The sequence below is a fragment of the Lycium ferocissimum genome, chromosome 12 (genome assembly GCF_029784015.1).
Source record: "Lycium ferocissimum isolate CSIRO_LF1 chromosome 12, AGI_CSIRO_Lferr_CH_V1, whole genome shotgun sequence".
NCBI classification, from domain to species: Eukaryota; Viridiplantae; Streptophyta; class Magnoliopsida; order Solanales; family Solanaceae; genus Lycium; species Lycium ferocissimum.
In genome coordinates this window covers 24,987,752-24,999,046 of record NC_081353.1, presented here as the reverse complement: position 1 = coordinate 24,999,046, position 11,295 = coordinate 24,987,752, and the positions used below count along the sequence as shown (strand labels likewise).

Genomic DNA, 11,295 nt, shown 5'->3' with positions numbered 1-11,295 from the left:
ATATGGTATTGTAAAACAGTTTAATGAAATATGGCGTCAACATTTTGATAATAGGCGATAAATGAGTGGATAAATGATTTTCTATAGTTGATGGCATAAATGGCCCATTTCCTATAGTTTAATGGCATAAATAGCCAAACTATCGACGTTGGCATGGAGGATGACCTCATAAATAAAATGAAAGCTACATGGAGTCAAAGAAGATGGAGTGTTTGACTTTTATACCAAAATGTACTACGAAAAGCAAAATAGGAGATGGGTTCAACATGAATCGTGGTGTACTGATTTTGTGGTCCTTTAATTTACAATTTTTTTTTTTTTTTTGTTGGTTTTGTACATTTCCTAATTAGATAAATAAAATGACTCTGGAAGTTGTCTAGGAAGATAGATGCATGCAAGAACCATTTAGCTAAAAATCTTAGAAATACAAAGCATTTGGTGGCTTCTTGCTCATAACTTCAAGCAAAGAACAATTAGTAAAAGAAAATGTTGATGTTGGTAATCTAGTTGGCCGAATGATAACATTCGCATAAGTTTCCAAAAGAAACTTCAGTCCTGTTTCTAGGAAGCTTCTCAGATCACATTCACACCATTGGTGTATCTTTGTCAACACCTAGTTATTGTCTTTGTGGACCACACACCAATGATCCCATTTTGCCTTTCTTAGTATTTATTTTGGTATAATAGTCAACTACTCCGTCTTCTTTTGACTCTTATCTCCATGTACTTGTTTATGCTACTAGCCAAGTTGGGAGAAAATCAGATGCAATGAATTACTTCTCTTTTGTTTCTTTATGTCAAGCTCAAGTTGGTAATATAAAAAGAGAATGTTTAATAATAATCTGTATAATTTATTCGTAAAGAGTCTTTTTTTAAGCTTTTAATTGGGTTTGAGATGAACTTATAATTTGGATAGTCAAGCATTAAATTTCCTAGTAAGACACATAGATGAATAATCTAAAGACTTTAAAAAGGTAAATATGGAAACTTGAGTTTGTTGAAACACAAAAAAGATTCTAGTAGTTGCTTCTTTCTCATAGCTTCAAGCAAAAGAACAATGAGCAAAAGGAAATATACAAGATTAGTTCATTTCCTTGTTACTTTGTCTTTACTGCTCCTACAAACAGCTTTGGGATTAACTTCAACAGAAGTTAACAAGACCCTTTGTATGGAAAAGGAAAGAGATGCACTGCTTGAGTTCAAAAAAGGCCTTAATGATAATTTTGGTCAATTATCTACATGGGGGGATGAAGAAGATAAAAAAGAATGCTGCAAATGGAATGGTATTGAATGTGACAGAAGAACTGGTCATGTAACTGTTCTGGATCTTCACAATGAGTTTACTTGTTCCAGTGCTTGTTTTGCTCCAAGATTGACAGGTAAACTTAGTCCTTCTTTACTTGAGTTGGAGTATTTGAATTACTTGGACCTCAGTGTAAATGGATTTGAAAATAGTGAGATACCAAGATTCATAGGCTCCCTTAAGAGACTAGAGTACTTGAACCTTTCATCTTGTTTTTTTTCTGGTGTAATTCCAGCACAGTTAAAGGATTTAACATCTTTGAGGATTCTTGATCTTGGAAACAATAATCTTATAGTAAATGACCTTAGATGGCTAGTTCTTGAGTCTTGGTCATAACGACTTCCAAGTGAGCAATTGGTTTCAAGAGATAACTAAGTTACCTTCATTGAAAGAACTGGACTTGAGCCTTTGCGGACTCTCTAAGTTGGTTCCATCTCCAGCTGATTTAGCCAATTCTTCTTCGATCTCTCTTTCTGTTCTTCATTTATGTTGTAATGAGTTTTCTTCTTCAGCTGAATATGGCTGGCTATTCAATTTTAGCACAAGCCTAACTAGCATAGACCTCTCCCATAACCAATTCATTCAAATTGATGATCAATTTGGGAGCTTGATGTATCTTGAACATCTTAATCTTGCTTACCAGTCTAATCTAAAAGGTGGGGTTCCCAGTTCTTTTGGGAATTTGACACGTTTACGTCATCTGGACGTGTCAAACACTCAGACATACCAATGGCTTCCTGAGTTGTTTCTCAGGCTATCAGGCAGTATGAATTCACTTGAGGTTTTGGGGTTGAACGACAACTCATTGTTTGGTTCATTGCTTAATGTCACAAGATTTTCATGCTTGAAGAAATTATACCTGCAGAAGAATGTGCTGAATGGCTTTTTCATGGAAAGACCGGGACAAGTTTCTAGCCTTAAGTATCTGGATTTGTCTAATAACCAAATGAGAGGGGTATTACCAGACTTAGCATTGTTTCCATCATTGAGAGAGCTGCATCTAAGGTCTAATCACTTCAATGGGAGGATACCGCAAGGTATTGGAAAACTTTCACAGCTTAGAGTTTTGGATGTCTCGTCCAATAGATTGGAAGGATTACCAGAAAGTATGGGGCAACTATCGAGCCTGGAAAGCTTTGATGCATCTTATAATGTCCTGAAGGGTACAATCACTGAGTCCCACCTTTCAAACCTCTCCAGTTTAGTAGATTTGGACTTGTCATTCAACTCGTTGGCGTTGAAGATGAACTCCGATTGGGTTCCTCCTTTTCAGCTAGAAGTTATAAGCCTTCCATCTTGCAATTTGGGACCTTCTTTCCCCAAATGGCTTCAAAATCAAAACAACTATACTGTTCTTGATATCTCCCTTGTATTTCAGACACACTTCCAAGTTGGTTCTCTGGTTTTCCCCCCGATCTAAGGATTTTGAATCTCTCCAACAATCAAATCAGTGGAAGAGTGTCTGACTTAATAGCAAATACATATGATTACATGGCTATTGATTTAAGCTCTAACAACTTTTCAGGACCTTTGCCACTAGTTCCTACCAATGCTCGAATATTCTACCTGCATAAAAATCAGTTTTTTGGATCCATCTCTTCCATTTGTCAAAGTAAAACATCCGCCACTTCTCTTGATTTGTCACGCAACCAATTCTCTGGAGAACTTCCAGATTGTTGGATGAATATGAGTAATCTAGCTGTTATTAATCTAGCCTATAACAATTTCTCTGGAAAAGTTCCACATTCATTGGCCTCCTTGACAAGTTTGAAGGCTTTATATATACGGCAGAACAGTTTTAGTGGAATGTTGCCTTCTTTTTCACAATGTCAGCTGTTGCAAGTCATGGATCTTGGAGGGAATAAGTTGACAGGAAGAATCCCAGCATGGATAGGGACTGACCTACTCAAGTTGCGCATCCTAAGCCTACGTTTCAACAAATTCTATGGCAGCATACCATCAGTTATCTGTCAGCTTCAATTTCTTCAGATACTGGACCTTTCAGCAAATGGATTATCAGGGAAAATTCCTCAATGCTTCAACAATTTTACCTTATTGTATCAAGATGATAGTTCTGGTGACCCAATGGACTTTATAGTCCAAGGTTTCGATGGTAAATATCCTCGTCATTACTCGTACATTGGTGACCTATTGGTTCAATGGAAAAACCAGGAGTCTGAGTACAAGAATCCTTTATTGTATCTGAAGAGTATTGATCTTTCAAGTAATAAATTGGTTGGAGGTGTCCCTCTAGAGATAGCTGAAATGCGGGGATTGAGATCTTTGAACCTCTCGAGAAATGATCTGAATGGAACTATTGTTCAAGGAATTGGTCAAATGAAGATGTTGGAGTCTCTTGACTTGTCAAGAAACCAGCTTTCTGGTTTGATCCCTCAGGATCTGGCTAATTTGACTTTTCTTAGTGTGTTGGACTTGTCAAACAATCACTTATCAGGGAGAATTCCGTCAAGCACTCAACTGCAAAGTTTTGATAGATCATCTTACAGTGGTAATGCTCAACTCTGTGGTCCTCCTCTTCAAGAATGCCCTGGATATGCTCCTCCTAGCCCACGTATCGATCATGGCAGTAATAGCAATCCCCAAGAACATGATGACGATGAGGATTTTCCATCTCTGGAGTTTTATATATCTATGGTAGGTTTCTCTATCGCTTTCTGGGGATTCTTGGGCTCTTTAATTATCAACCGTTCTTGGAGGAATGCCTACTTCACATTCTTAACGGATATGAAGAGTTGGCTCCATATGACATCAAGAGTCTACTATGAAAGACTTAAGGGAAAGCTAAGGGGCTGATAAATGTAAAGTTTCTATGTACTTTGTATACTTTCAAGAGCTAAGTTGTTTTATTGATCTTTTTCCCCCCTTTGAAAGCAGCTTTCCTCTACAAGCAATATGCAAAACATGTATATTCTCTCTGTCATCCCTTTGGATTCTAATATTTCATTTTCCATCTTGGTGTATGCAAGATGTAGAGAATTATACATGACTTCATCGAGCTCACATTGTTAAAATTTGGTTGCTCAAGAAAATTTTCAAAAGCATCTTTTTACTAAAACTATAATTCATGTCTGTTCAAAATTAATATACTATATAGTACTGCTGCGAAGCTCGAAATTTAATTGGTCGTCAAATATATATTCCCTCTGTCTTACGTGATACTTTTCGCTTTCCAAGATTCAAATTGTATAAATTTTGACCAATATTCTAAGATATATTTTTTACCATTGTAACTTATAGTACTTTTCATGTAGTTTTCAAATATATAAATTTTAATCTTAAAAAATTGAGTTAATCTAATACAGTTTAGCATCAAAATTTACTCAAAGTGACTATCGAAAAGCTAAAAAAATTACATAAATTGGGACTGAGGGAGTGACTCATAAATGCATAATAGAAAGTTTTTATTCAGGGAACTTTGTGCCACTCTAGATTACTTTACTAACGTACTTCAAACTGCTCCCCTGTCCCAATTTACGTGTCACAGTTCGAATTTTGAGAGTCAAACTGTTTAATTTTGATCGTAAATTCAGGCATGGAATCGTTAAGTTTTTGGAAATAAATGAAACTACGTAAAAAGTACTCTAAAGTCATAATATTTGATAATTCAAAAGATTTAAAAGATATATGAAATAACTACGGTCAAAGAATACACGTCCCTTAAGAGATACTCTCTCCGGTCCACTTTACTTATCGTTCTAACTAAAAAGATATGGCCTAAAATAGTTGTCATTTTAGAAAACTAAGATAATTAACTATTAGTTTCCACGCATGTTTAGCCTTACTCAATAAATATGGAGAGAAATTAATGTGGTGAAAAATAGAGTAGTATGAAATTGAGATCAAAGAACAAATAAGAATAATTTAGTCAAATTACCCTTAAAGTTAATGTTGGCGTGCAAAAAAAATATGACTAGTAAAATAGACCCGAGGGAGTATCAATTAGGAGGGCTTTTTAAATTAGTTTATATCCTTCATTTGTATTTGAATAGTTATAACATTACCCCAATGACAAGGCATTTGTAGTCTACAAGAACAATTACTATCAAGGATAAAATAAGGAAAAACTAATTAATATTATCTTGAACGTCTAAAACTACATATAATTTGAGATTATTATTTTTAGAAATCACGACAGATAATTTGAACCAAAAGTATTCTTATAGTATAATTTTAATTACAAGTCCTATATAGAGATAAATCAAAGGGCAAAAGTGCAAATATATCCCTCAACTTTGCGATATAGAAAGATATATACCCCCGCTAAAAAAGTGGTGTACATATACCTTTACCGTTATAAAATGGTGCAAATATACCTTGCCCTTACACAAATAGTGCAAATATACACTTTTCGCTAACAGAATTTTTTTTAAAAATCATTTAGCTTAATTTTCTTTAAAAAAAATGTCATGTGGCTTTAAAAAAAGCCTACTCATTTTTTTTTTTTTTTGAGTAGACAATTTTTGTTAACGCCACATGGTATATTTTTTTCTGGTGGATCGGGTCAGGTTCGTTTAAACAAATATCTCCGTGGCTTTAAAACAAATAAGTCTACTCATTTTTTTAATCGAACCAGACCCAACCCACCTGGAAAAAAATTATTATCTGGCTTTAAAAAAATATGTCTACTAACAAAAAAATGGGTAGACTTTTTTTTAAGCCACGTGGTATTTTTTTAATTAAAAATAAACTAAATAATTTTATCCGTCAGCAAAAAAGGTATATTTGCACCATTTTATAACGATCGGGATATATTTATATCACTTTTATAATGGAGATATATCTGCTCTAAATCGCAAAGTTGATATATATTTGCACCTTTTCCCTAAATTAAATAAACTAACCAATGCAAATCCTGAACAAATTTAGGTTTTATTAGACCTGATAACTTTAAATTATTCTTCCAACTCCCCTCAAGACCCATTACTGAAATTCAAATCAGATAGAGAAATTGGAGTTTCTCTCAGTCAAATTACTGTTTTCCTGTCACTGTAAAGAAAACGGTGCTGTTTTTGTAAGTTGTAAAATTTCACAAAAAGCCCAAGCCCAAGGCCCAATATTATATATATAAGTCGATTTCTTCCTTCGAATCCAAATTCGTTTAACTCTAATCGTCAACCACCACCTTTTCCGGCGAATTCATTTTCGTAAGTTCCAACTTTTTTAGTCTTTGTTTAAATAAAACTGAATCTTAATTCATCTTGTGACTTAGTTTTTAGTGATATGATTATGAATTACTAATCAATTTTTTTTGGACTATCAGATTATGTCAAAACAAGTAAAAATGAATTATGAACTATGAGTTATTTATTTTTTTCCTCCTAGATTATTTCTTTTTGGTCTTTTTTTTTTTCCTTCTATGTATAAATATTACAGTAAGCTTCTTCTTTGTTATGTATACATCCCTATTTTTCGACTTTTTATTCTTTTTTTTAAAACATAATCTTAATTCATTTTGTGAATTACTAACTTTTAGTGATATACAATTATGAATTATGAATTGGGTTTTGATTGACTGGCATGTGCTTTTCAATTTTATTGGACTATCAGATTCTGTCAAAATAAGTAAGAAAAAATTACTTCCTCCATTTCAATTTGTTTGTTTTACTTTCCTTTTTGGTCCGTTTAAAAAAGAATGTCGCTTTACTTTCTTGGCAACTCTTTAATTCCAACTTTTCACATGACATGTTTAAGATTACAAATTAAAGTGGCATTTTGGTGCGTTCTACACATCTTTAGTTAACAACCACAAGATTTAAAAGTACTCCGTGCCAAGTCAAAACCAGACAAACAAATTGGAACGGAGGGAGTACTGATCAATTTTGTTGGACTATCAGATTATGTAAAAACAAATGAAAACAAGTTATGAACTATGACTTTTTTTTTTTCCTGCTTAATTATTATTCTTTTGTTTTTTGTTTTTTGTTTCTAGAGTGTGATAAAGATGAGATATTTATATTAACATTGGGATTTTTAGCTGCTCAATACAAAACTATGAATGTTGGGTTTCAGAGGGAACAGATTAAGGCCAAAATGGTTATCTGTTTTTTGTTTACTTTAGGAAGTCTTGTTGTGTTTAATTTGTTTGTTTTTTTCCCTTTTTTTTTTTTTTTTTGGGTGTGAATTGTTGCTCTATATATGTATTTTTTAATTTTTTTTTTATCATGTTGTTTTCATTTCTGGGTTTTCAGTCCTTGGGATTAAAGTGGTTTCAGGATATTTATCGATTCCTATTTTATCTGAGTGATGGAACTGAATCAAGGGAACTGATGCTTAAATAATTTAATCTTGGCATTTCAAATAGATTGATACAAAGGACACTGTTATATAGAAATAGCTAACTATGATGAATTTATTGAAGTGGAATGGATAAAGAGGATCCATGTAGCCTATGCCATCTAGTTTCCAGGATAAAAACTGCACATTGTTCTTTAGATACAAACAGCTAAGATTCAATTTGGAAAGAATAAGAAAAAAACTTAATTATTTGTTTTTTGGGGGAAAGAATAAATGGACTTAATATTTGTAATTGGTTTTAGCTTTTGTTTAATTTATTTACTACGGGGAATATAGGAGGGGTATGATTTAAATTGTATCCCGGAACCTTCTTGTCTTCTTTGCTGGTTAATGTAATGTGCCAAATCAAGGAAACAAATGTTCCCTAAAGTTTTTAATTAATTGGTTTTGTTGTTAGGGTGTCCCAACAGTCCGTTGGCTTTTGGAACAATTAGATATGTCATTGTGTCGCTCTCTCTTTTCCTGTAACCCTTGTTCCAGTGCTTGAATCTGTATAATGACCTTAAGCTTTTCGTTTTTTCCTGGTTCATTCAAATATCCTGTGGCGATAATTTTTCTCTCTTACTTCTTTCAATGTCACTTCATGCTGCTTTCTTCACTATTTATGCTGCTGTTCTAATATCTTGCTATAATGTGCTTAATCTTTTGTGTGAAGCCTCTTCATTACTATTTTAGTTGTGTTGTTTCATGTTCAATTGGCTGAGCTGACTGGTGTACTGACGATCTATTTGTTCAAAATTTCTAATTGCTCTCTTTGGTTACAACAGATTGTAAATACAATGGGGAAGAAAAAAACAGATGAGGCTGGTGTAAGTGGGAAGGCTAAGGGAAGCAGCAAAGATTCCAAGGAAGGGAAAAAGGAGAAGCTTTCTGTCTCTGCCATGCTTGCCAGCATGGACCAGAAACCTGAGAAGCCCAACAAAGGATCTTCTGGCGCTGGTGCTAGTAAGCCCAAGCCTAAAGCAGCTCCAAAAGCATCAACTTACACTGATGGTATTGATCTTCCTCCCTCTGATGACGAGGAAGAGGAGATACTTCCTCCCCCGGAAGGAGTGGAAGAACAGGTCGATGGTCATAGAAGGCATAGAAGGAATGAAGCAGGTCCAATCGATACTTCCATAAGTTATAAAGAGCTAAAGAAACGAGAAAAGAAGGATATGCTTGCTGTTCAGGCAGTTGAGGTGGCAAAAAGGGAGGCCCTTAGGGATGATCATGATGCTTTTACTGTTGTTATTGGTAGCAGGGCGTCTGTTCTTGAAGGTCAAGATGATGCTGATGCAAATGTCAAGGATATTACTATAGAGAATTTCTCCGTAGCAGCTCGCGGAAAAGAACTTCTAAAGAACACATCAGTTAAGATATCTCATGGGAAGAGATATGGTTTAGTTGGTCCTAATGGAATGGGCAAGTCCACCCTACTAAAGCTCCTTGCCTGGAGAAAGATTCCTGTACCAAAAAACATTGACGTACTTTTGGTTGAACAAGAGATAGTTGGTGATGATAGGACTGCCATTGAAGCTGTTGTTTCAGCTAACGAGGAACTCGTCAAGCTCCGAGAAGAGGCTGCATCTTTACAGAATGCTGCTGCATCTGTTGGTGAGAATGAAGATGATGCTGATGGGGACGACGTTGTAGAAAAACTTTCTGAACTTTACGAAAGGTTGCAGCTGATGGGATCAGATGCTGCTGAGGCTCAAGCATCCAAAATTCTCGCTGGACTGGGTTTCACCAAGGAAATGCAGGGGCGTGCTACCCGGTCTTTTAGTGGTGGTTGGAGGATGAGAATTTCTTTAGCACGGGCTCTTTTTGTTCAGCCTACTCTATTGCTGTTGGATGAACCTACTAATCATCTTGACCTTCGGGCTGTTCTATGGTTAGAGGAGTACCTGTGCAGATGGAAGAAAACTCTAGTCGTTGTTTCACATGACCGAGACTTTCTGAACACTGTTTGCAGTGAGATCATTCATCTCCATGACCTGAAACTGCACTTCTATCGGGGTAACTTCGATGATTTTGAAAGTGGATATGAACAGCGTCGCAAAGAGATGAACAAGAAATTTGAGATTTATGATAAGCAGTTAAAAGCTGCTAAGAGATCTGGAAATCGAGCACAACAGGAGAAGGTAAAAGACCGAGCCAAATTTGTAGCTTCCAAAGAATCAAAGAAAAAGGGCAAGGATAGGGTTGATGAAGATGAAACTCCACCCGAAGCCCCTCAGAAGTGGAGAGACTACACCGTGGAGTTCCATTTCCCTGAGCCTACTGAACTGACACCTCCACTTCTGCAGCTAATTGAGGTCAGCTTCAGTTACCCTAATCGACCAGACTTCAGGCTTTCTGATGTTGATGTTGGAATTGATATGGGAACTCGAGTTGCTATTGTTGGGCCCAATGGAGCAGGCAAATCGACCTTGCTTAACCTCTTGGCAGGTGATTTAGTTCCTACAGAAGGTGAAGTCCGCAGGAGTCAAAAGTTGAGGATTGGACGGTACTCACAGCATTTTGTTGATCTTCTCACAATGGATGAAACACCTGTCCAGTACCTGCTTCGTCTTCACCCAGATCAAGTGGGGCCTAGTAAGCAAGAAGCTGTTCGTGCAAAGCTAGGAAAATTTGGACTTCCCAGCCATAACCATCTTACCCCCATTTTAAAGTTGTCTGGGGGGCAAAAAGCTAGAGTTGTGTTTACATCTATTTCCATGTCAAAGCCTCATATCTTGCTATTAGATGAGCCTACAAACCATTTGGATATGCAAAGTATTGATGCTTTGGCAGATGCACTTGATGAATTCACCGGCGGAGTTGTGTTAGTCAGTCACGACTCGAGGCTCATATCGAGGGTTTGTGATGATGAAGAAAGAAGTGAAATTTGGATAGTTGAGAATGGAACTGTTGAAAAGTTCCCTGATACATTTGATGAGTACAAAGCAGAACTTGTAAGGGAAATCAGGGAAGAGGTTGATGATTGATGTTGCGACCAGCTTATTAGATTGTTGTGTCTTGAATGTTTTGTTCTTCTTAATTTTTGGCTACATATTGAGGGAGTGTAGTCTTTCTGTTGCGGATATAAAAGAACAGAGTGACTAAGTTATATCGTATATGTACTGTGTCATATTGTATTTATATTTCTTGTTATGGTTTGCCTCACAGACAATAATGTCAGGAACATTGACTTTTGCTTCTCATTCATTCTGCTTTCTCTCTTAGTTTTAGGTCTCTGTCAAATTTGCCTCAAGTTGTAACTTCAACTCGCATTAACATCTATACTGTTTTGTTTCTGTGGATCGGAGGAGAGGTTCTGTAATCTTGTAATCTCACTTTCTTGCTTCTTAACATGAATGGTATGCTGGAATTACTGGGATATGAGCACATGATCTCTGTTGGTGCCTACTGTTTTTCTTTAGTATGCAGCTTAAGATTTTCATACTCCATTACTAACGGGAGAGAACTGTTGTTGGCCTTGCAGACATTGATTGCCAGTAGAGACGGAGCCAAGATTTGAAGTTTATGGGTTTTGAACTTGCCACCGGACCTATAGCTCGTTTTAGTTACTGGATTTGCGGTTAAATATTTATACATATGTTTTGGATTTCCTGATACATATAAGGTTTAAACAAAAACAATTGGGTTTGTCCAATCCCGTACCTAATACCATAACTTCGCCCCTGATTGCCAGT

At 35.9% G+C, this 11,295-nt stretch overlaps 2 protein-coding genes across 2 annotated transcripts; both read left to right on the top strand.

Moving 5' to 3' along the window:
- The first annotated feature begins 791 nt into the window (after positions 1-791).
- LOC132039599 (receptor-like protein EIX1) lies at positions 792-4,310 on the top strand. The gene is given in 3 exon segments (XM_059430097.1): positions 792-1,617; positions 1,619-2,670; positions 2,673-4,310. Coding segments are annotated over 3 exon segments (3,057 nt in total). The 5' UTR covers positions 792-1,057; the 3' UTR covers positions 4,118-4,310.
- Positions 4,311-6,311: 2,001 nt separating this feature from the next.
- On the top strand, positions 6,312-10,807 carry LOC132039600 (ABC transporter F family member 4-like). Its single transcript, XM_059430098.1, has 2 exons — positions 6,312-6,468; positions 8,386-10,807. The coding sequence occupies exon 2, from the start codon at positions 8,398-8,400 to the stop codon at positions 10,585-10,587; it is 2,190 nt and encodes a 729-aa protein (XP_059286081.1). The 5' UTR covers positions 6,312-6,468; positions 8,386-8,397; the 3' UTR covers positions 10,588-10,807.
- The last annotated feature ends 488 nt before the right edge of the window (positions 10,808-11,295 follow it).

What these genes read in the sequence shown, in the direction of transcription:
- LOC132039600 (XM_059430098.1), top strand. Translation starts at nt 8,398, where the DNA reads ATGGGGAAGAAAAAAACAGATGAGGCTGGTGTAAGTGGGAAGGCTAAG.